This window comes from Rhincodon typus, chromosome 1 (genome assembly GCF_021869965.1).
Source record: "Rhincodon typus isolate 14 chromosome 1, sRhiTyp1.1, whole genome shotgun sequence".
Lineage (NCBI taxonomy): Eukaryota > Metazoa > Chordata > Chondrichthyes > Orectolobiformes > Rhincodontidae > Rhincodon > Rhincodon typus.
In genome coordinates this window covers 143237106-143263130 of record NC_063332.1, presented here as the reverse complement: position 1 = coordinate 143263130, position 26025 = coordinate 143237106, and the positions used below count along the sequence as shown (strand labels likewise).

At 41.2% G+C, this 26025-nt stretch overlaps 1 protein-coding gene and 1 long non-coding RNA gene across 2 annotated transcripts in view; one reads left to right on the top strand and one right to left on the bottom strand.

Moving 5' to 3' along the window:
- LOC125483490 overlaps positions 1-16372 on the top strand; it is a 21897-nt gene extending 5525 nt beyond the window's left edge. Inside the window, exons 2-3 of the long non-coding RNA XR_007262456.1 lie at positions 14558-14692; positions 16332-16372. This is a non-coding gene — a long non-coding RNA (uncharacterized LOC125483490). The remainder of the gene's footprint in view (positions 1-14557; positions 14693-16331) is intronic.
- On the bottom strand, positions 9981-26025 carry LOC109919633 (immunoglobulin J chain). Its single transcript, XM_020519663.2, has 4 exons — positions 25853-26025; positions 20200-20326; positions 18811-18891; positions 9981-10358 (listed from the first exon to the last, which is right to left on the bottom strand). The coding sequence occupies exons 1-4, from the start codon at positions 25917-25919 to the stop codon at positions 10130-10132; spliced, it is 504 nt and encodes a 167-aa protein (XP_020375252.1). The 5' UTR covers positions 25920-26025; the 3' UTR covers positions 9981-10129.

Here is a 26025-nt window from a genome sequence, read left to right as displayed (position 1 = left end):
AAAGTGGTGGATGTTGTAAAGCCTTATTCAAACACTTATGAAGCACGTGCTCTACTAAGTGAAGGATTTTTATCAACCACAGCACTAGATGGAGCTATTGTTAGAAAATTGTTCTCGGACTTGTATTCTGAAAATACGGCAAAGCTGAAAGGTCCACTGGGTTGAAAAGGCAGACCACTTTGTTCATTATGTGTATGTTCCTGCTAGTTTTGTTTCTCTATCCCAATAGATAAATCTGTTTCTCAGCTGAAAGAGATGCAGGAAATGTGGAAAAAATATTCTTGAGTGCACCTGTAAAGACTGGACTCCTTTCCAGTAAGATTGGAGAGGGAATGTCCCTTTCAGCTGACTTACATTGATTTCCAGTTACGCCATGTCTAGACCTCAGCGGCTTGCATCATTATTCTCAATTCCCTTCATGACTTTGCTCCTCCATATAGTCATAATTCCCTCTAGCCCAACATCTCTGCTTCTCCAATTCCAACCCTTTGCGTGTCTCCAATTTTAATTACTTTACACGAACATCCTTGCCTTCAACTGCAAAGGCCCTAATCTCTGGAAATGTTCATCCTAAATCTCTTTCACTCTTTCCTGCTCTAAAGCTCTCACAAAAGTCTCTTTTTATGATTAAGCTTCTGCTGATCTGCTCTAATATGTTACTATATGACCATATCCAATTCCATTTTTTAATTCTCCCATGAGGCTACTTGGGATGTTTTACTACATTTAAGACAAGAACATAACCTGTTGTTATTGTTTTTGCTGAGTGAATTCGTTCTTTCAGCATTTTAAGAAGACAAGGAGTAGGTCATTTAACCCTTTGAGTATATGCTACCCTTCATTACAATATTGCTATGTGACCTAGCTCCACATTCCCAACTTTGATGCATGCCTCTCAACATCTTTAGTTAACAAAAAAATTGTATGGACCAGCCCAAAATGCCTCAAAATATATTAAGAAGATAGTCTAGACCCTAACTTTTTCTTATTTTAAAGTTAAATGTCAAGTGCTGTATTCCAGATGCAATTTGATTGGTCAAACTACTCAACAATAAGCAAAACACAATTTATTCAAATGCTGTAGTTAAACTACAACAAAAGAAAAAGGAACTTGGAATAACTTAACTCTATTGGATAACTTAACAGAATAATTCATTATTTTACTACTAAACAGTTTACTACTGAACAGTAACTGTTCCAATATAGTAACAGACATTTTTGTATCTTCTTTGGCCATAGATAAGGTCCCAGATAACATTGGAGAATAGCCAATGTTGTCCATTGTTTCAGAAGGGTAACCGGGTTAATCCTGGAAATTACAGGCCTCATGTCGGTGGTAGGGAAATTATTGGAAAAATTCTCAGGGACAAGATCTATACACATTTAGAAGCAAATGGACTTATTAGTGTTAGACAGCATGGTTTTGTACGGGGGAGGTCCTACCTCACTAACTGAGTTTTTTGAGGAGGTGATAAAGATGATTGATGAGGTAAGAGCAGTTGCTGTTGTCTACGTGGACTTCAGTAAAGCCTTTGACAAGGTCCCTACTGGCAGACTGGTACAAAAGGTGAAGTCACATGGTATCGGGGTGAGCTGGCAAGATGGATACAGAAATGGCTTAGTCATAGGAGATAGAGGGTAACGGTGGAAGGATGCTTTTCAGAATGGAGGAATGTAACTAGTGGTGTTCCACAGGGATCAGTGCTGGGACCTCTGCTGTTCATGGTCTACATAAATTATTTGGAGGAGAATGTACCTGGTCTAATTAGTAAGTTTGCAGATGATACAAAGGTTGGTGGTGTTGCGGATAGTGAGGAGGTTTGTCAGAGGATACAGCAGGATATAGATCAGCTGGAGACATGGGCAGAAAAATGATTGATGAAGTTTAATCCAGACAAATGTGAGCTGATGCATTTTGGAGGGTCAAGTACATGTGAAAATTATACAGTGAATGAGGTTGTTCGCTTGCTTGCTGAACTGGTTGGTTATTGTACAGATGTCTTGTCACCATACTAGCTAACATCATCAATACGGCCTCTGATGAAGTGATGTTGTCTACTCCACTTGGAATTTATATGATCTGATCTGTTAAGTTGGGTTGTGTCATTTCCGATTCTTTTTTTGCATGGGTTTGTATATGGCGTCTAAGACCGGAACATATAAATTCCAAGCAGAGTAGACATTGCTTCATCGGAGGCTGCACTGATGATGTTATCTAGCATGGTTGCAAAACGCCTGTACGATAACCAGCCAGCTCAGCGAACAAGCCAACAACCTCATCCACAACCTGAGCTACAAATCTTCACAAGAACCTTAAATTACAGAGTGAATGGCAGAACCTTTAAGGGTATTGATATGCAGAGGGATGTGGGTGTGCAGGTCCACAAATCAGTGAAGGTGGCAACGCAGGTAGATAAGGTAGTAAAAAAGGTCTGTGGCATGCTTGCTTTCATTGGAAGGGGCTTTGAAAATAAGAATAGAAAAGTTATGCTGCAGCTTTATAGAACTTTAGTTAGGCCACAGTTGGAATATTGCGTACAGTTCTGGTCACCACACTAGCAGAAGGGTGTCGATGCTTTGGGGACGGTACAGAAAAGGTTTACCAGAATGCTACCTGGTACGGGGGATTCTAGCTATGAAGAAAGGTTGGATAGATTGGGTTTGTTTTCCGGAATGCAGAAGGTTGAGGGTGACCTCATAGATGTTTATAAGATTGTGCATGGCATGGATAGAGTGGAAAGTATGATGGTTTTTCCCAGTGTGGAGGGGTCAATTACTAGGGGACAAAGATTCAAGGTGTGGGGAGGGGGAGAGTTTAAAAGAGATGTGTGAGCCAAGTTTTTCACACAAAGTGTGGCGAATGCCTAGAACACACTGCCAGAGGATGTGGTGGAAGCAGATGCAATAGCAGAAATCAAGAAGCACTTGGGCAAATACAGGAACAGGAATGGAAAAGAGGGATACGTGAGTGATACTGTAAGTGAAGACAGTTTTAGTATGGAAGGGTAAAATGTGTTGGTGCAGGCTTGGAGGGCCAAGCGGCCTGTTCCTGTGCTGTATTGTTCAATGTTCTTTGTACCCCACAGCCTCTAAGATCATAGTCACCAACCCTGAAGTGAGTCCCAGTCAATACAGGGGAAGTTAAAATCACTCACCACAACCACCCTGCAGTTTTTACATCTTTCCAAATTCTGTCTATAGATTCGCTCCTCTATCTCCCGCTGGCTGTTGTGAGGCTTGTAGTATAACCCCAGCATTGTGATTTCACCTTTCTTATTCCTGACGTCTACCCATACTGCCTTGCTGCACAAGTCCTCTGATGTATCCTCCCTCAGTACAACTGTGAGAAACTCCTTTACCAGTATTGCAACTGTCCAACCCCTTTTACATCCCCTTCTGTGACACCGGGAGCATCTAAATGCTGGGACATTCAGCTGCCAATCCTGTCCCTCTTTCTGCCAAGTCTCCGTAATCGCAATAATGTCATAGTTTCAAGTACTAACCAAAGCTCTGAGTTCATCTACCATGCCTATTATACTTCTCGCATTGAAACACTTGCATTTCAGACCACCTACCCTGTTCTTTTCAACAGTGTCTCCCTGCCTGTTCTTGTTCGGGAGATCCCCAAATGAGATCAGTGACTGTCATGAATCCAGTGCCTTATATTTGATGGTGGGTCATGTTCCAGGAAGTGATAGGAGCTCAGCCTCCTCAATGTAAGGGTCAGTAGAGCAGACAACACCAGCATCATTGTTGGCAGGCTTGATTACAAATTCAGGGTTAGACAGGAGAGCACGGAGTGCAGTCAGTTCAGAGGGAGATAGGTTTGAATGGGTAGGGGTGGGGGGCAGAGAAATTATGGCAACCAATCTCAGTTCTCGATGAACAGGTCAAGTGCAGGACCGGAGGGAGAGGTCCAAGTGGAGGGAGACTGTTGGAGGTAGGTGAAGGGATCTGTGAATCAGGGAGAGGCCTTTTGTCCAAAGAAATGGGCACTGAGGCGAAGATGGCAGAAGAAAAGTTCAATGTCAAATCGTGCCCAAAACTCATTTTTCTGAGTACAGAACTTCAATCATCAGAGAGTGGAAGGTCAGAAGGGATAGTAGACAGCCGACAAAAGGTAGGGTTAGGAGAAGGGATGGAGAAGTAGGGAAGGGGAGAGATGTTCTCGAGGGGTGTGGGTATCTCTGAGCTGTTGCGACTTGCGTTCCTTAATGCCTTATAGGAAGAGAAAAAGCTTCTTGTTAGAACATTGAACAAGCTGGAGGATGAAGTAGAACTTGGGGTCAGGGCAGCTCTGAGCCAGAGTGAGGCAGTGCTGGTGGGGAGAGAGATCAAGAGTGTGCATATGGCGGTGTGGATCTCAGGATGTGGTGAGGCCAGCTGTTTGAAGAACATTGTACATCATGGAGATACCTGTGATCCTGGGTGGATTCGAAACACAAAGGATGAAACTTCAATTGGAATCCATGTGGAGTGAGTCTGAGCTGGAAGTACTCGCTGAGGAATGAGATGTGGCTTTGGAAGTGAGTTTCAGTAAATTCGCATGCGGGGTGTGTGACAGGTTGTGCTTGGGGTCATTGGGTCTTCTCCATTGGAGGGAGACTGGCCCTTCGGATGTGGGGTCTGCGGCGGGGCTTTTCTGGCATCTTTGAATGTCTTGGGACACACAGGATGTGCACAAGGTGCTCTTCAGTTGTAACTTTGTTATAACAGATGCAACTTGGTTGTCACAAAATTTTATGAACCTGTGGAGCCCTTCTCACACACAAACAACCTCTCACCTTCAGGAATGAGTTAGAGATACCTCAGGCTCAGTGAATGATTGAAGCCCTCACCACATGGAGTCCATTCATACGTCTTCCCAGCCTCACTCTGACATCACCCACTGCCGAACCTTCAGAAAGGTTAGTTCTAATGGAAGGCTTCACACCACTGACCAGTTTCAAATCTGATGATATGTCAAAGTTCGCCTGATCTAACCAATTTCCAGATGATGGTGTCACTGCCCAACCTCTTCTGTGTTAAGCAATTGAAGGGACTAGATGTCTTCCCATAATTGCGCAATTGTTCCTTGGATGACAGTAAGGTTTTATCGTGTCCACATTCTCTAATGAAGTACCGTTCAGTACTTCTGTAAAACAGAAAAAGGAAACCTAATTTCCTCTTCAGCTTACTCGATCAACATATCCTTCTGATGCTATCCCCCTCATGTACTTATCCACTTTCCTCTTAATGTCAGCTCTGCTCTTTACCTCAACCACTCCATGTTGTGAAGGTGAATTTAAGAAACTTTGGAATTTGCTGAATCCATTCAATTTAAAAATGTGAGAACTTTCAGCTTATCCTAAATATTGTCCTTCAGGGAAGGAAACCTGCAACAACCGCCTGGCCAAGTATACATGTGAGTCCAGTCCTACACAACATGGTTGATACTGACCTGCCCTCTGAAAGTGACTGAGTGAACAATGATAAGTAATCACTAATAAGTCCAATAAGAAGAGAAAATCAGAGAGAGGTTTGAATAATTCTGGCACTCTGTCAGCATAAGACGAAGCTGATCTCAGCCCAGTGAAATCTGTACAATCTCTCCTTTCAAGATCTGAGGACAAGTCTTTAAGTGAAGGAGAACTGCCCACAGACTGGACAAGTAGCAGTGCTACTCATTGAATCATGTCAATTTGGAAACATCCCAGACTCCTCCATCACCATCCCTGGGAATATCCCGTCCCGCTGGCAAATGGGGAAGTCCTCAATATTGAGTCCATGGAGTCTCATGACTTCAGGTCAAACAAGTTCAAGGAAAACTATCACTTCCGTCCCAACTGATGAAGGTGTATTTTGGCATGATGAAGCAAAAAAGAAGCATATTATCTCAATGGTGAGAGATTGCAAAGCTCTGAGTTAGTGAAATCCATGTTTTCTCACGCATGAAATGCGAAAGATTCCTCTGCAGGTATATTAAGTAATTCAGAAAGGTGATAGACCATTTTCATTCATTGTGATGGGAACTGAACACAAAAGTAGGGAGGTTATGCTTCAGATATATAGCACACTGGTAAGATCCCATCTGGTGTCCTTTGTACAGAATTGATCACATTCTTTAAGGAAGGATGTAAACGCATTGGAAGCAGTTCAGACCAAATATTATCAGACATACTGGAATGATAGGTTTTTTGAACAATCTGGGCTTGTATCTTGTAGAGTTCAGAAGCAGTGGTGAGGTTTGGTGTGGACACTTTGGGCCGAATAACCTGTTTCCACACTGTAGGGATTCTATGAAATTCTATGAAACACTAGGAGTGACAATGAAAGTAATGATGATGAACAAAAAGAAAGAAATAGTTCAGAACATGGACTGAACATGGCAGCACCCCTTGACTGACTGTCCACTCTCATGTCACTAAAGAGACCTCCCCTTTGGCTTTCATACTTTGCAATTCTATTCAAGCACATGCAGTGTGTTGGCCCCATGAGCTGCTGGCACATGCTGTAGCTCTGATGTTGACGCAGCACTGTGCCACACAGTGACCCTCTTAGCATGTACTCGTCACTATTTTCTGGAGCCTCAAGCTTCCTGTCTGTCCCTCTGTGCTAAAACACTGTCCACAGGCCACAAGATGCCAGACTCTCTCTCTCTGCTAACGCCGGAAGATGCATAGCTCCCCATGTCTGTTCATGCTGCCTCTACACCAAGAAATTATGCTTCAGTCTGCCTGGCAAGATCGTTGGAAGCAAGAGGGGCTCTCTAAGCCTGGCTGAGGACATGTTCTGTAGTTAATGAGTTGCCCAGTTGTGTGGATGAAGGGTCCAGGCCAGTGACAATGGAAGGACCTATTGCATTTGAAGCAGTTCCAAATAAATTGACACAAAAGAAAATAGCTGGCAAAACCATGAACTTGTCCATTTCAATTCGGAGGATTGACCTTGATAGGCACCCGCTTAGCTTTTGCTGTTGATGTTTTGAGCATTCATGTTTCTTAATCTGGGATATGGCGGCACGGTGGCTCAGTGGTTAGCACTACAGCCTCACAGCGCCAGGGACCCAGGTTCGATTCCAGCCTTGGGCGACTATCTGTGCGGAGTTTGCACATTCTCCCCGTGTCTGCGTGGGTTTCCTCCGGGTGCTCCAGTTTCCTCCCACAGTCCAAAGATGTGCAGACTAGGTGGATTGGCCATGCTAAATTGCCCGTAGTGTTCAGGGGTGAGTGGGTTATAGGGGGATGGGTCTAGGTGGGATGCTGCAAGGGTCGGTGTGGACTTGTTGGGCTGAAGGGCCTGTTTCCACACTGTAGGGATTCTATAATCAAGAAAAGTGAGTTAATAGGGGAGTTGTGTAATTATTGAGATACAAATGCACACAGATAGGCTTCTCATGACCTGCTTGATCTCACTTAAGGACGGGAAATTTAATTTTAAGAGTTTATCATGATGGCAAGAATCTGGTTTTTGGTCGCTCACTCAATTAAATCATCACACCAGCCATTATTCTCAACACCTCTTAGAGGGAAACTCGCACCGATTTTGATCTTCATCTGTTCCCTTAATATCTTGAAGATTTTCATCAAATTGTCTAAACCTTAATCTTTGAGGTGTCAGATAATACAACCCTGGTTGTATTATCTCTCCTTATAATTTAACTCTTGGAGTCCATGTTTCTTCTCAGGAATCTATTTTACATTCCCACCAAAGGGGGCTCTCATATGTCCAAAGTTCACATAAGTTCACACGCTAAGATGTGGTGCTCTGAACTGCTCACATTAATCCCAAGAGTGGTGTGTGGCATTGACTAACTGTGGCATAACTCCTACTCATTCCCTAGAAACAAGGCTGCCATTTGCCAGCTTTCAGCAAACCAATCATGGAGCCACAGGTCAGAGAGGACAAGGGTTGCCCTGAGGAAGAACTCATCACTCTCCATCCTGCTGATTGACCTTCATAGCCGCTTGTTCTGACAATGCCTCTGTATTTTAAATAGCTTATGCTTGTTTTCAAAACTCTCAAAACCATACCTCTTCCTATTCATGTTGACAAGATCTGATATTATCTCTGTCATGACCCTGGATTGTTTGCATTGTTTGGAGCTTGCATCAAATCATAAATGAGCCTAGTTGTCACCAATCCAACGTCGAAAAGGCACTTTGTTTTTCTGAATCATCAGGCTGGAGTCAATGGGCAGGGTCACGTTTGGCGTAAACTGACCTGCTATTGTAATAGCTTCTCAGTTACCAAGATCACCCAGCTCTGATCTTTAATATCTTATTAGCATAGCACACTTCCACCAGGACTGTAATTCTCAATCACACCTGTTGCCTCAGCACTCTCCTCATTGATCTTCTGTGATTTACCCAAACTTGTCAAAACTTTGGACACTCACTTTCTTTTGAGTACTGACACCTACTCATTTATCACTGTTGTTTGTACTGATCACTGATAGCTTCATGTCCTCAATGCTTTGATGTCAACACCCTCTACTTGCTTCACTCATTCCACCATGATCTGTGCCCTACCCTTCTACATTTTCAACCATGTTTCGACCCATGCCTTAGAAACTTTGTTTCTTTGACTCTGGCTTACTGTGTATCCTCCCTTTCATTTTCAGCCATTGTGACTTTATATTTCTGAACTCTTTTCTTAAACTCTCCCATGCTGTTGCATCTCTCTCCACCTTCAGCTGACCTATAAATAAGGTTGAGAGCTTCATGTGTGAGTGCAATTGGAGTAAACCTAATTCTGTGAGGGAAATAGTGCTTCTGACAATTACATTCGAGGAAAGAAAGGAGAAGATTTGCAGGTTCAATTATCTTGTCAGAAAGGATTGCGTAGGGTCATGGTGGAAACATGGATGTTTGATGAACCAAATTGTTCACTTCTTTTCTGGAAACATTCTTGACTAAGGTTGTAAATTACTCAGAGATAGTAACAACTGCAGATGTTGGAGTCAGAGACAACACAGTTTGGAGCTGGAGGAACACAGCAGGCTGGGCAGCATCAGAGGAGCAGGAAAGTTCATATTTTGGGTCAGGACCCTTCTTCAGAAATGGGGAGGGGAAAGGGAGCTGGGAAATAAATAGAGAGAGGAGGGGTGCGGCAGGGGAAGGTAGGTGAGATGGTGACAGGTGAGTGCAGGTAGGGAGTGGTCGGGATTGCTCAGTGGGATGCATGGGGCGAATAGGTGGGAGAGAAGATGGACAGGTTATGTCAGGTCAAGGAGGTGGGGATGAGAGGGAGGGTTGGACATGAGATGAGGCGGGGGTGGGGAGATTTTAAAACTGGTGAATTCCATGTTTAGGCCATCGGGCTGTAGGCGCCTGAGGCAGAATATGAGGTGTTGTTCCTCTAGTTTGCGTGAGGTATCATTGTGGTTCTGGAGGAGGCCCAGAATGGACATGTCACCCAGGGAGTGGGAGGGGGAGTTAAAATTGTTGGCAATCGGAAGGGGTCATTGGGAGCAGTGGATACAGTGGAACAAGTTGGGGGATATACAGGTGAACCCCCGTCTGCCTCAGGAGCCTACAACCCGATGGCCTAAACATGGAATTCACCAGTTTTAAAATCTCCCTACCCCTAGCCTCATTCCATGTCCAACCCTTCCTCTCATCCCCACCTCCTTGACCTGACACAACCTGTCCATTTTCTCTCCCACCTATCCGCTCCTCCCACCTCATTGACCACTCCCCAACTGCACTCACCTATCACCATCCCACCTACCTTCCCCAGCCCCACCCCTCCTCTATTTATTTCTGAGCTCCCTTCCCCCTCCCCATTTCTGAAGAAGGGCCCTGACCCGAAATGTCAGCTTTACTGCTCCTCTGATGCTGCCTGGCCTGTTGTGTTCCTCTAGCTAAACTATGGTTTTATATATTTTAGTTGTTGTAGCATGCTTTTGTAGAAAACAGTATTTAGTGCTAACATTTTCACATTGTCTCAATTTCTTTTGTTTCTGTGAAACAAACCATGATATATTTATACAAATGATACATGATACAGAAAGCAGTGTTTATTATGAAACCAGAGTTCAAACTGTTATTTTCTATTTGGTGAAGGCAGAATGCCATTATGGCTAAATAGCAAAGGTAGACAGCCATAAAGAAACAGCAGTAGTTATTTATAAAATCTTTAGAACAATTTATGGAGCATCTGAAAAAGAATTTGGATCAACTGTTGCTTCAATAGGTATCTCTGTAGGTTTTTGAGCCAAGTGTTCCTCTTGATGCTTGGAGTATTTAGCAGCTCTTAAGTAGCGTTGATAATCTCTGCATGATTGGTCGTCATGAGCATAGCATTCATCAGTGGGTGGAGGTTTGGGCTTGCACTGAGGTTCTTGTGGAGATTCTTGTCGACCACAATTCTTGCAGCTATAAGAAGATATTTTATTTTAGATAGAACTGTTTTTGAATACATAGTACTGCTTTGTGCAATATCATTAAATGTTCAGAAAAGACCAAATATGCAGTCATTTTTTTTCTAATTAATATTCTGATTCATTTAGCATATGCCAAAACTCTTGTATTAAGGAGGGGAAATATATATGGCTAGGCAAGGAATTTAAAGATAATATAAAGTCAAAAACCAAAGCATATCATATTACAAAGGCAAGTGAAAGGCTGGAAGCATGGGAAACATTAAAAGATTGACAAAGGGTTGCTAAAACATAATGAGAAGAGCAAAGGTAAATTATGAAAAAAAAAGCTCAAACTATAAAGATGGACAGCAAATGCTTCTGTATGTATATAAAAGGAAAGAGAGTAGCTAGAGTGCATGTTGTTTCCTTGGAGGATAAGACTGGGGAGTTAATAGTGGTTCCAGTCTTGCTCCAGGAACATGAGTGGGGAACACAGAAATGACAAAGTAACTAAATCAATATTTTTCCGCAGTTTTCATGGTGAGGCCACTAGTACCAACCCAATGGTGACAGGTAATACAGAGGTTCTACAAATTGATAACTTGGAAGAATCATCATTACTAAGGAAAATGTACTAAGCAAACTATTGGGATTGAAGACAGACAAATTTCCAAGGCTTGATGGCCTACATCTTAGAGTCTTGAAGGAAGTGGCAGCAAAGGTAGTGGGTCCATTGGTTATAATATTCCAAAATTCCCGGATGCAGGAAAGGTTCTAGTTGATTGGAAAAGTGCTAATGTAATGCCCTTATTCAAAAAGACAGGGAGGCAGAATGTAGGAAACTACACATCAGTTAATTACCGACCAGTCATTGGCAAATTGTCAGAATCCATAGTTCACAAAGCACATTTGGGAAGTCAAAATGCAACCCATCAGTGTCAATGTGGCATTATGAAGGGTAAATCATGTTTGATTAATTGGCTAGAGTTCTTCAAAATGTAACAAGCAAGATGGATAATGGGGGTCCTGCAGATGTAGTATATGTGGATTTCCAGAAACCATTGTCAAGGTACTGTGCAAAAGGTTAATACACAAGTAATATCAAATGGGGTTAGGGGTAAATTATTAGCTTGGAAAGAGGATTGGCTAACCAATTAAAACAGACAGTTAGGATAAATGGGCGTTTTCTAGTCAGCAAGATGTGCAAGATTGGGGTGGACAGGTTTCGGTTCTTGGGCCCAACTGTTGATAATCGAGATTAATGACTTGGATGCGGGGATAGAGAATACTATAGCCAAATTTGCATATGATGCTAAAATAGGAGGGAAAGTAAGCTGCAATGAAGAAATAAGAAATTTACAAATGGATGTGGAGAGGTTAGGTGAATGGCAAAAATGTGGCAAGTGAAGTTTAACATGAATAGGCATGAGGTTATCTATTTTGGTCAGAGGAATAGAAAGGCAATTTATTAGTTAAATGAAGAGAAACTTCAGAGTGCTTCGGGTGTCCATGTGCATGAACTACAGAAAACTAGTATGTAGGTATAGGCATTTATTGCTAAAGGAAGACAGCATTAAAGTAAAGAAGTGTTGCTACAACTGTACAGGGGAATAGTGAGACTACATCTGGAATATTGTGTCCTCTTACTTGAGGGAGGATGCAGTTGTATTGCAGGCAGTTCAGAGGAGATTTGCTAGGTTGATTCCAAAGATGAGAGGGTTTGTCTTAAGAAGAGAGAGTGAGCAGTTAATGCCAGTTCTCTCTGGAGCTTAGAAGGATGAGAGGAGATGTAACAGAGGTATGTAAGATGCTAAAGGGAATTAACAAAATAGACATAGAAAGGATGTTTTCTCATATGGGCAATCTACATAAGAAAGTAAGAAATAGGAGCAGGAGTAGGCCATCTAGCCCCTGGAGCCTGCACTGCCATTTGATAAAATCATAGCTGATCTTTTCATGGACTCAGCTCCAGTTACCTTCTAGAACAAGAACAAGATCATCTAGAACAAGAGTTAATAGTTTTATGATAAAGGGTGGCAGATTTAAAACAGAGATCAAGACACATTATTTCTCTCAAAGGGATATAAATCTGGAATTCTCTACCCCCAGGATGCAGTGATTGCTGGACCATTGAGTAAATTTAAGGAGGAGATAGAGACTTGCAGGAAGTCAAGAACAACAGAGAGAATTTTGAAATAGCGATTGCATATCCAGAGCCAATGCAGGCCAATGATTAGCGAACAGGTCTTAACGTAAGGTCACAAGCAGTATAGATTTGAATGATGTTGGATGGTGTGAAGTATAAGATCAAGCAGAAGAGCATTGGAATAGTTAAGCCTTAAAGTAATGAAGGAATGGATAATGATTTTACCAACCGATGAGCTGCGGCAAAGCTGATGTTGGGGAGCAGGGGTTAGTATTAGTTTTGGGCAGATAAGACATCAGAAGCTCGTCACAGGTTCAAAGTTATGAACACTCTTATTTAGCCTCATAGAGGGCTATGTTTGGAGCTAAAAAATGAAGCTTGTATCCAGGACTGAAAAGACAAGCTTTGGTTATCCAAATACTTAATTCGGAGAAATATTTGCTCATTCAGCTCTGGATGTTGGACAAGCAGTTTAATAACTTAACATCAGTGAAGAAGTAGAGTCAGCTAGTGGTGGGGTAGAGCTGTATGTTGTAAGTGTACAAATGAAAACTAACACTGCATTTTGACCAATATCATAGGAGGGCAACATGCAAAAAAATAGGACTGGGCCAAGGATTGATCTTTGGGCAATACCAGAAGTATCAGTGTGGGAACAGTAAGAGAAACCATTTCAAGTGATGCTCTGGCTATGAGAAAATAGGCAAGGCTGGAATCAGGCAGTTATAATTCCATCCAGCTGCACTACAGCAGAGAGACATTGGAGGAGAATTGTGTGGTCAACTTTGTCAAAGCTGCTGAGAAGTTGAGTAAGACCATAAAATATAGGAGCAGAATTAGGCCATTTGTCCTATAGAGCCTGCACATGGCTGATATGTTTCTCAATCCTATTCTCCTGCCTTCCCCTAGTAACCCTTGATCCCCTCACCAATCAAGAACCTATCTATCTCTGTCTTAAATACACTCAATGACTTGACCTTCATAGCCTTCTGTGGCAATGCATTCCACAGCTTCAAGATTCTCAGGCTGAAGAAATTCCTCCTCATCTCAGTTCTAAAAGATCATCCCTTCACTCTGAGGCTGTGCCAGCAGGCCCTCATCTCTCCTACTCTTGGAAACATCTTTTCCACATCTATTCTATTCAGGCCTCTCAGTATTCTTTTAAGTTTCAGTGATGTTCCCCCCTCAAACTTCTAAACTGTATCAAGTACAGACACAGAGTTCTCAATCGCTCCTCATATCCAAGCTCTTCATCCCCGGAATCATTCCTGTAAAGCTCTTCTGGACCCTGTCCAATGCTAGCACATCCTTTCTTAGATAACGGGGTCCAAAACTACTCCAAATGTCATCTGACCAGAGCCTTATACAGCCTCAGCAGTACATCTTTGCTCTTGTGTTTCAGCCCTCTTGAAATGAATGCTAACAGTGCATTTGCTTTCCATCTGCTAACTGAATCTGCATGTTAACCTTAAGAGAATTGTGAAGTAGGACAAGTCCCTTTGTACTTCAGATTTCTGAAACCTTTCCCCATGTAGAAAATAATATATGCCTCTATTCTTCCTACCAAAGTCCACCAAATTGTATTCCATTTGCTACTTCTTTGCCCACTCTCCAAGCCTGTTCAAGTCCTTCTGCAGCATCCCTGCTACCTCAACGCTACCTCAACACTACCTGCCCCTCCCCTTATCTTTGTGCCATCTGCAAACTTAGCAGCAATGCCCTCAGTTCCTTCATCCAGATCATTAATTATATAATGTGAATAGTTGTCGTCCCAACACAGGCCACTGCGGAACTCCACTAGTCACTGGCTGCCTTCCTGAAAAAACCCCTTTATCCCTATTTTCTGCCTTCTGTCAGTCAGCCAATCCCCTATCCATGCCCTTGCCTCAAAATTATGGGCTCTTATCTTATTTAGCAGCATCCTTTGCAGCACCTTGTCAAAGACCTTCTGGAAATCCAAATAGAACACATCTACTGGCTCTCCTTTGTCTAACTCGTGCAATACTAAGAAGGGAAAGTTTACATTTGTCACTGTTTCATAACATACCATTTATGATTTTTTTAAGAACTGTCTTGATAATGTGGCTCAGGCAGAAACCTGATTGGACTGTTTCAGCAGGATGTTCTGGAAGAGGTGATGATGGATTTGGAGGTGATAACTTAGGTGCTATCCTCCAGTTTCAGAGATGGTGTGCTTGGAGGTGAGAAGAACAATTAATTAGGTGGATGGTCTCTTGATATGCAACAAACTGTGCAACACTGAGGGAATGGACCTGGGGTAGAGTGATTGCTGCTGAGAACTACCCTCCTGCCCTTGTTTCTAACACCCCTTGCATTCTTTTCGCTATGATCCCCACCCTCAGAAACCACTCCCAAACCTTTCCCACTGGGATCTTCATCCTGGGAGTCCAGGGGGTATTTTTCTGGTATCAGCTAAACTGTCAATGAGTTCAGGAGTTATCATAAGGCCAGAAAGCATCCAAGGACCAGGAAAGTTTAGAACTGAGGAAGGGTCACTGGACCCAAAATGTTAATTCTGATTTTTTTCTTCCCAGATGCAGCCAGACTTGCTGAGCTTTTCCAGCAACTTCTGTTTTTGTTCCTGAAAAGTCAGCTTTCCTGCTCCTCTGATGCTGCCTGACCTGCTGTGTTCCTTCAGATCCACACTGACTCCAGCATCTGCAGTTCTTACTATCTCTGGAGTTGTCGTGTTCTGATTCGTTGGCAGCTCCAGTCAGGCGGGACTTCCTGCTCTGGGGTCCTAATTCTGGCAGAAAACCTGCTGGCAGCCAATCAGCTGCCTGCTTTCTGGAAAACCCAACAACCTTTGTTACCTTAGTAAGCCTTGGGTTTCCCTCTTGGAAGCTCTCCCACTTTTTAATCTAGTCCAACAGCACTAACATTTCATCAAGTGTTCAGTGATTATAGAGGGAGCAGGGAGATAAGGCAATAATTTGGAATGATAGAGGCACAGAAAGGTTGATTTTTTTGGTGAATGTGCTGATGCTGGTAGGTATAAAGGAGGGAGGCATAGTACTTGAAGAGAGAGAACAGTTAATAATATCAGTTAATACAGAGAGTCATTGGTTTATGAGAATAGGTTTGAGGGAACTGGAAGTGGCCTCTTGGCCAGTAAAAGTAAAAACTACCAGAAAATAAACATTACAAAGCAAATTAGCGATCAAAATCTTGCCATATTGTGTACAAAGTCAACTAATCACCCATGTGCAATCCCGTAGTGTCTGTATTCCATGTGCCATTATCTGTCTTAATGTTCCCGTTCAATATTAGCCCCAATATCTAGTAGAAGTTGACAGCCCAAGCTTGTAAGCTGACCTTGCACAGCAGGAGTATTAGTTGTCACAGGGAGTTGCTGCATTAGGCTCAGGTCACCAAGTGTGTGAATAGAATGGGTTATCACTTCCATGACGGAAAAGTTGGTCTCAAAGGTCTGTGCATGACACTGCATTTTGCTGGTGTCTGATTTCATGCTTCTTGATAATGGCTGTATACCTTCAAGTGGGCTTCTTAAATCACCAAGCGTTTTGTGGATCATTCCCAAAGCAACACTCTCCAACCAAAAGCCCATTTGAGTTCTTTTCAGCAGAGCACCTGAGTGACCTAGCCCTCTGCCATTTGTGTTATCTTTGCCCCCTCACCCAGAATACAGACCACTTATCCCTGATGTCTCAAACAATGAAGTTCCTGCTTCTGTTCTGCTTTCCTCTTAATGATGCACACTGTCACTGTCTGAGCTGCAAGTGTGAAATACTGATGAAATGCCTTCATCATCATTTTCTTCTTGCTCATTGTCCAATTCTGCCTTGGTCACATTTTCAGAGTACCGGAAAGAAGAAAAACAGAAGAATGAAGTCATAGAGATAGTAGGAACTGCCGATGCTGGAGAATCTGAGATAACAAGGGTCTAGAACCGAAACGTCAGCTTTCCTGCTCCTCTGATGCTGCTTGGCCTGCTGTGTTCATCCAGCTCCTCACCTTGTTATCTCAGAATGAAGTCATGGTGTGCTATAAAGTAAGACCTACATGCTTTCACTATCTGGCAGGTTGTAACACAGAAGAAATTGTAGGTTGAGGGGTTAGTGAGAAGTATTAGGTGAGGATACTTTCATCTTCAGTGGTTTCAACTCATCCTCTAACCATGGCCTCAGCAATGAAGCAGTCAGCTATCAACTCCATGGGAATTAAAACTTGCAGATTTCCATGCTCCTATCCAGTAAGCTCCTGGTACCTTCAGTTTTTTGCCACCTTGTCCTGCTAGAGAGAGGAAGAGCATTGGTGAGTGTGGTGCAATTTATTTGGTTGATGTGGTTGTTGTGGTTGAACATTTGGCAGTTTGTGCAAGTTGTGAGATGTATACCTGAGGCTTGCTGCACTGCTAAATGTATGAGGGGGTGGTACAGCGTATGAATGTCTGGAATGAGTCCTCAATTACAAAGACTGTTAGTAGGTTAATGTTGGTGATGTGATATATCGAACAATATCTGAGGCAAGTGGTGCAGTTGACAGGATAAGTCATTTAAAATGCATTCTCTGACCTTGATCTCTTGTGTGAGGTCATTGAACCCTTTGTGGTATTGCACCCATGTCCCTGAATGTGACTGCTGGCATTGATCCATGCCTACATGTTCCCACTTCATTCTGAGCATGCGTCTGGTGGGCATTCTGTGGTTACAGGACATCTTTCTTATTTTCTGCCAAATCCACCAAGGTCTAAAGTGCTGTTTCGAAGCAAACTTGGATCCCACAATTCTCCCATATTGTGCCCAGTCTTCAATGATATTCAGATCAGAGACACTTCCTGCTTGACTGACAGGACCTGCTTGACTGACAGGACCTGCTGCAGCCATGGTGCACTTTCCCTTTGAAAGGCTCATCTGGCTTTAAGTATTGCAGGCTAGCTTTAAGTACCGCAGGTTAGCTTTAAGTACTGTAGGCTAGCTTTAAGCACTGCAGACTGGCTTTAAGTACTGCAGGCTCGTTTTAAGCAGTGCAGGCTAGCTTTAAGTGGTGTCAGCTTCTTGTGATATTTCCCTTTTTAATGCATCCAATCAATCAACAACATGATGAGCTGGCATAATAATAATGAAACTATTGAGTTGGGCAGGCAGTGCAACGTTGGTATGCTACATTGCAATTGACAGGCATTGGTTCTTCATGCATCCTGATTCCCTCTGTGGTTTATGGTTGCTCCAGAATTTAGTATCCCTAATGTACTACACCACCTATAATTGGTGTAGTTTTAGTTACTTACTGAACAATTTTGAGAAGCTGAGAAATTCATGATACATTATACAGTTCAGGCAGTCTATATTCAATCAATACCTCTGTGGATGCTCTCACGAATATGTTATCTCCCACTTTCTCCCCTGGGAATTCTTTCTGAAATTGCACAGTGTTTGACTTCTTACTTATTATTTTCCTGGGTTCTCAGGTGTCTTTCTTTCTTATTTTCTCTAACTCCTAGGTTTTTCAGGCTTTTAAAACTGAATTTCCTCTGAAATGCTTGCACTTGGTAAAATAGCTGAAAACGTACCAATTTCTGCAGGTGAACAGGGTTTCTGCCACACTGCAGCAAAATGTATCAGTGGATTTAGAGGAAGAACAAGTTTGAGGAGAATCCTGGCATTTTTGTCAACAATTACTTCTTCATTCTTCAGCTCCATTTCTATTATTTTCAATATTGTCAGCTTGGTTCTCCATGAAACCAACTGCCGAATATAGTAAATCAATGGCCAAATGGCCTGTGCTATATGAATCTATCACACTTATGTCAGTTCTTTTGAAGTGTTCTCAAATTTCTTCCCATGGTTCAGTACTTTTTTCCATAACTTGGAAAGTTACGCTTCTGCAAGGAGACATCCAGTGTTTTATTTTGATCCCGTGGAATCTGATTCCAGTGCCTTTGTAGATAGTGTTGTTCATATCTTAAGATCTTTGTGTAAAGAAATTTCTTCCAATTTCCTCTCTAGTTCTTTTGCAAATGCTTATAAATCTATGATATTTGGCTGTACTCTCCAAATGAGGCAGATTCTCTTTACTGGTTCTGTCAAAAAAAACCTTCTCATTTTGTTTGCATTTCATCTCCCCCTAACCTTCCACTAAAAAAAAATCCTTTAAAGCCACCATACAGTTATTTCTGATTGGTCTGATCCATTTGAAACTGGTAAAATTACTCGTAATAAGTATTAGTGGATTTTGTACACAAAATGCATAACATGCAGCAAAGTCTGAATTGTAACAATGGCCTCAAATCCATACAGTTACACATTGCAAAAGTCACAAGAAAAAGCAATCATACAAATCTGAAATCTTGTAGACAAACTTGGTCCGAATGGGGGAGGTTGGATCTGAAAGGTTCTCTCTGCTTCTCAAAGGAACTCTGAAATGAAAGAACAATTAACAGTCACTGAAGATTACGAGAAACTTTCAATATATACTCCAAGAACATTTAATGTGTGAACATCTTTATTTGATGTTGAGATTTCATCCTGGCACTTATTAAAATCAATCATTTAACGTTTGTTACAATGTAACTGAACAGGAAAATACTGAAACTGAGAGGGGGATGGATACTTAATAACATGAAAGTTCAATTACAATTACATTACATTTAAGTAATTTCACATTTCTCAATGAGGCAATGTGTGTAGTATAACTCAAACTGAACAAAAGTCAGTTTGGGCTTTTTCTTTCCGGCAGAGACTAAGAAGGTAGTTTCGAACCAACTGAATGACACATCATGCAATTGAAACTGGTTGTGTAATTCTATGACTCAAAACAAACATTATAATATTAAACAAAATGAATATATTTTGAATAATGTATTGAGGGAAAGAACTCTGTGATATCATGGGATGGATCAAACTGATGATGATGAAGTGCCATCAACTGCTTTCAGCAGGTTTTAGATGGTCTGGTACTTCTTATAGTCGCAACATCTTCTATGCGGTGGTCATATTAGCACCATGGTCATATAGGACAGCCATTAAACCAGTAAAGGCAACTGTGCACTTGCTTTCTTTATAAAAAAAATTGAATCCTTACAGTGTGGAAATAGTCCTTTCAGTCCATCAAGTCCATACTAACCCTCTGAAGAGCATCCGACCAAAACCCAGCCCCCTACCCTATCCCCATTTTTCACCTATCTAGCCTGTGTACTGCTGACAATTTACATTCACCAATCCACCTAAACCTGGAAATCTTTGGAGTGTGGGAGGAATCTGGAGCAAACCCACATAGAAACAGGGAGAACATGCAAACTCCACACAGACAGTCCCCTGACGGTGGTATCAAACCCAGGTCCCTGGTGCTTTGAGGCAGTAGTGCTACCCACTGAACAATCGGCCACTCTGTTCCCCAATTCCTCCAACTGGGACTTTTTAATCAGGTAGTAAGATTGCCCAAGATTTTTTACTTTATTTTTGTGTGAATAGAAGTAGAAATATAGGAGTAAATTTGACAGATTTTGTTTTGACCTGCAGCCTCATTGTGCACATGGAATTTTTGTGTAGAACAGGGAAGTGGGATCATTTGTGTCCAATTTCCTATGTACCTTACAAGAGAAGTATGCTGTTCCCGGCATCCAATCTGACTGATGAATATTATTTATAATCAGTTTCTAGTAGTATGCTTTTCCATTTATTTGACTGTATGGTGAATATAATCAGAAATCAACAGTAATACTTACATAATTTTTATATCTCTCGCCAGTTGTTCCACTTTTTCACCATTAGGCAGTTCAGTGACAATCATCTTAGATGACACCTCCAAAAGCTTACATCTCGATGAAACTAAAAGGTTCCTTTCAGATTTAGCTGTAACGATAGAGATGGTTACAAACTCTCTAAATCTGAAGTACTATCATTAAAAATGAGGAACTAGTGTTTCCTGTATTGGCAGCCCAGATGGAAGTTCTGTCAGATATTAATTGCCAAATATCGCAACTATTAATTTGTGAAAATAAGATAGCTCTGGTTAGCAAATGCACATCACAAAGCTCTTGTTATCTAAGTGAATCATGAAGGAATATAGCTATTTAATAGCGCTGGACTGTGGATAATATCATCAGGGCACCAACAAAAAGGTTAGAGAGGAAAAACAGCTGACCAGTATTCCACAAATACCACCAACCCCACCCCCGCCCTAGGTTGATCAGCATCTGTTAATAGGGAACTTGCTTTCGCAGACGTTGACGCAATTCCAGAATTACCTAACGTTATTATCACGTAACAGGAAGAAAAATGTACAAGCCAAATGATATTAAAATTATAAGCTTGTAACTAACTGATTTATCATTAAGTTATTGTACTCTTTAAAATTATTAAATTATTGTAACAGAGAAAACTGCAGTGTTGATAAGATGGAGGTTGAAACCTTAAGAACCTGGGAAGAAATGAAATATTGGGCTCCCCATTAGCAACAGCATAGTGAAAGAATACAATGTAAATTCACTAGGATGTTGTTTGATTTGAAGAAATACAAATTGCATAAAAGAAACATTGTGATTTAGCCACCTCAACCTAAAGTGGATGACATTGCTGTTGCCCTCTTTGAACTCCATAAGCTTTGTCCACTCATCAATGTACCTTTCTAACTTCCTATTGCCACCTATGTAACATGAATGTCTAACTTTCTGTAAACATTTTTAAACTTCTTATTTCTCCATCTAAGTCACTTCTTTATCTGGTATGAATAATATGTTGGTTTCAGGGAAAGCCCCAGGTGAGATCCCTGGGCTACACCATTTGTTACATCTTTGCCACTTAGAGAATATTTCTTTTGTCACTACTCACTGTGAAAACAAGTACTAATCTATGCTATATTTTATTTCAGCACTAAGAATGTGCAATTTTCCTCATAATTTCTTCCAGCTAGACTAATCAAATGTTTTCTGGAAATTTATGTGAACAATCTCCATGGGTATTATTCCAGACAGCATGCAGGCTAGCAATGTTCTCAAACAAAAATCAACTGCATTAGTTAGATATACCTTGGAATTTATTGCTGGCCCCAAGTGGCAGATCTGGTCGTGAGGTTATTTAATCAGGTAGGAGGGTGGCAAATGGAGATCGTGTCACCCTACCACTTTGACCATAATTAAATCTGTGGCAGGACAGCTATGTAAAGTCTTTCCACCCTGTCACCAATTAGGGACAGCATGGTGGCTCAGTGGTTAGCACTGCTGCCTCACAGCATCAGGGACCTGGGTTCGATTCCACCCTCGGGTGACTGTCTGTGTGGAGTTTGTACATTCTCCCTGTGTCTGCTTGGGTTTCCACCGGGTGCTCCAGTTTCTTCCCACAGTCCAAAGGTGTGCTGGTTAGGTGGATTGGCCATGCTAAATTGCCAGTAGTGTTCAGGGATGTGTAGATTAGGTGGGTTACAGGGGGACAGGTCTGGGTGGGATTCTCTGAGGGTCGGTGTGGGCTTGTTGGGCCAAAGGGCCTGTTTTCACAGTGTAGGGATTTGATGAATTAAGGCCCTTAAGGAGGCAATTAATACACCATTTAACAGTCTCATTACACTGCCCCTGCTATTAATCCAGCAGTGTGCTGACCATATGGAGAACACATCAAGCAAGTTGCCTGTGAACTGCCATTGGGGATCCTTTGTTCAAAGGAACTCAGTGCTATCAAGGGATTTAGCAGCAGGAAGCTTCTCCCCAGCTAGCAGAACATTCAAACAATTCTCTTCAAAAAAACAACATAAATTGAACTTATTTTCACGAAACAATACTTATTTATTCTATAATAAAAGAAAATAAAATAAAAAGTAGATTCGCTAGATATGAACTAAAAACAGAAAGTGCTGGAAATACTCAGTAGGTTTAGCAACATCTGTTGGAGGGAAACAGAATTAATGTTTCGAGTCGAATACTACTGTTCTTCAGAACTTTCTTATACTTTCTTATGCTTCGGACTTTCATGCTTTGGACTTACTGAATTGTATTTCTTCCCTTAACCTTAGGTAGACATTTTTGTTTTCTTTTTAATAGTTGTTTTATATGTGGCTTTACAATCCTGTATTTTAGCTTTGTGTTTTCACTAAAAACTTGTTTTTTAAATATAGTTCTGTGTATTTAAACTGTTGTTCTTATTTTATTATAATTTCCTGACTTTTTCACAAACCTTGATGGGGTTTTTGTTGAAAGCCTATGTTTCTTTAAAAATTGATTTCATTTCGGTAAATTTGTACTAACCTTTCACTTCATCATACTCATTTTAATTGCGGCTTGCTATATATATTAGTTTGAATAGTCTAATCACGAAAACTGTGTTTTTGTATCCGGAAGTGCTCTTACATGCAACTGAGCAGTTTTTATTTCATCACCAAATCACCCATAGTATTTTTTCATCTATTAACTACCACCAGTAAATCACACATGTATAAAACTAGTTTTATATTTTATCATTAAAATATCCCACCTGTGTAAAAAGAATTAATTCCAGAGCATGTACCTTGCTCACAACTGGCACTGTTTGCTTAGTTTTAAGGGCAATCGACTTGTCTGAATTGTAATGAACTATGTATTGGTCATGTTTCTGCTGTCTTATCCTCTCAAGTTAATAAAAACGAAAAAATCATTAAAAAAACAGCTTTGAACAAACCACATAACCTCTTTAGATTGCTGGCACTCAACATGATCATGGGGGTTGATCTTTTCTAGAATAGAATAGAAATTTATTGTCACGTGTAGTTTTATATGAAAAATGCAGTGAACAGTTTTATATGTCACCACACCACAGCACCTACATCAATGACGGAAGTAAAATTAAGACAATGTTCATCACAGTTCAGTTGGGGCTGGGATGGGGGAAAGCCAATTAAGGAACGATGGAATAAATACCCTGAAGATGGACCCGGGATGAGACTGCCAGGCCACTGGAATACTGGGCCAGAAGCCTCGCAGAAGCAGACTGCCATGCCGGGCCGAGACTGCCACTCTTGGACGAGACCGCCAGCCGGGCTGCTGGAGTAGCTAGACGCCAAAGGCGAAGAAAACCTCTACCCTGGGACAAGGCTGCCTGTCTGCTCTTCTGCGATGGCTCCATTTTTTCCAAAATTTCCCCACATCTTTTCAATCCCGAAGAGATTAAAAATATATCCCAGCCCTGAATATACCCAATAGTTCCAAACATTCACAACTCTCTGCATGAAGAGATTCCTCCTTATCTAAGTCCTAAATGATTGATCCTTTTATCTTGAAACTGTGTCCTGTGTCCTGGATTACCCAACCGAGGGACATAAAGACCCTAGTATGTACTCAGTCAAGACCCTCTAAATGCTTCTTCAAAGTCTTGTATGCTTCAATGAGATCTCCTTTCCTTCTTCCAAAGGTAGGCCTAAATTTACACAGTCTCTTATTATAAGAAATCCTCTCATCCTGAGAACCAATCCAGCAGACTTTGTTGTATTGCTTCCAAGGCAAGTATATTCTTCCTAGATTTCAAGACCCAAACAACAAATTGTGGTCCAGGTGAGTTCTTACCAAAGTCCTATAAAATTATAGCATGATTTTGTTATTCCTGTATTCCAATTCCATTTTGATAGATGCCAGAATGCCATTTGCCTTCCCAATATTACTTGCTGTCCCTGCGTGCTAACTTTGTGTTTCATGCGCAAGTGTACCCAGGTCTCTGAGCATCAACGTTTAAAAGTTTTTTGCTTAGTAAACAAAAATCCGCTTTTCCACCTTCAAGGTGCATGCCATCTGCCATCTTGTGTATTCATTAAACGTATCTATATCTCTTTGCAGCCCCTGATATCTGTTTTGGGCTCTCCCAGGGTACTGCATTTCTAGCCTGCCTTGAGTACACAAAGAAAGAGAATGACAAGGTTATTTGATAAAGTTAAAGCAAGAAGAAACCCATATTGTGATGAACTTGGCAGATTTGTCTTAGCATACGAACACGAACGAGATGGAGGAAGATCATAAACAACAATAGTTCATCAGTAGCTGCATCTTTTCTAGTTTTAAACTTTATCCAAGGCTTGGATGTAGAACTGAAACGGACTATTCAGGACCTGATCTGATAATCTTTCTGAATTTTTGTGCATATGTCTGCCCAATATCATCGTGATCTGTGCGATAACCAAATGGAGGTGACCTGCCAGCAAATGTATTGACTTATTAATATCCTGACGGAGACATTAGATGCATGTTAAACAATTAAACATTCTTATATGAGCTGATCTGTCCAAAAAAAATGGACCTAGCAGAGCCAGGTCACTTCCTCTCAAATGAAATAGAAAGTTAGAGAGTATGTGATCTATTAAAACATTGGCTCAGAAAGATCCTGACTAATGAAGTATGCAAATTAATAAATAAGGTTACTAGTTTGTTCGAGACAACAAGGTGCAAGGCTGGATGAACACAGCAGGCCAAGCAGCATCATAGGAGCAGAGAGGCTGAGTTTGTTCAATTTGTTGATGAAAGCAGCATCCTCACATTGTAGTAATTAATCACAGAAACTAGTGTTTGGAGACATTCAGCAGAGGCTAAGTACTAACCCAAAAGAGAGAGAAAATCATGGAAAAAACTGTATAAGCTAAGGACTACCTCTTTTGTAACCCTTGTGTGCTTTAATATAACATACACAGAAATATGTGAAGTCATTTCAGAACATGCTTTTTGACCTACAATGTTGTACAAGTAGAGTACTACTGTCATTTTCTTCAGAACAAGATGTTGAACCAAAGTGTTCTGCACTTGTCTATGCTCACAACAGGAAAAAAAAATACTTATGAACTTATTCAAAGATGAGCTGGGATGTTTTCCCAGTGAAAAGATTAACATTTATTCCTTAACCAACATCTTTGAAACAGCTCAGTTTTTCAAAAGAATGATCTCTACTGAAGCGATTATATTCTTTTCTATTTTGAAATACACAGTAATCTATAGTCACATTAGTTTATGCTTAATCTTCAGTTGTGTTGCGATGAAAAACTAAAGTACTTTAACAACAGGACTGACAGACACATTTAAAATGCATGTTCAGACATGGTAGAAATAACTGTCAGATAAATTAACAATCTTTGCATGATGTTGTCTGTGTCTAAATTATGTATAAAGAGACCATTTTCTTTTTGTTTTCAAGAAGAAGCTCACAGAACATGATACACAACATCACTGTTCATAAATAGTCATTGAAAATTCAACTTATACTGATTATAGTGATGAGCTTTGACCAATTCTCATACAAGTATCCTCACAACCCAAGTCCAACGATGCTGTGTCTAATTATCATAGAGAAGGCTGTCTTCCTGTATATGTGGGCTAACAAAGGAGGAAGTATTTGCTCATCATAATGCCATAATTATAATGATAGTTAAAACCTTACCTGCTGAAAGAGCTGTGTAAAATAGAATTGCTGCAAGTATCCCCAACATATCTTTACTCTTCATCATGGGACTGTCTACTGCAATGATCTTCCTTTACTGTGGCAGCTGGTCAATTGGCCTCAACGGTAGCTCAAGCAAAATGAAACAGCATATGTTTTGCCTGTCGTATGAG

What these genes read in the sequence shown, in the direction of transcription:
- LOC109919633 (XM_020519663.2), bottom strand. Translation starts at nt 25,919, where the DNA reads ATGATGAAGAGTAAAGATATGTTGGGGATACTTGCAGCAATTCTATTT. An exon ending in TTACACAGCTCTTTCAGCAG is followed by an intron (nt 20,327 to 25,852) that starts GTAAGGTTTTAA and finishes CTATCGTTACAG; the next exon opens with CTAAATCTGAAAGGAACCTT. An exon ending in GCGAGAGATATAAAAATTAT is followed by an intron (nt 18,892 to 20,199) that starts GTAAGTATTACT and finishes CTTTCATTTCAG; the next exon opens with AGTTCCTTTGAGAAGCAGAG.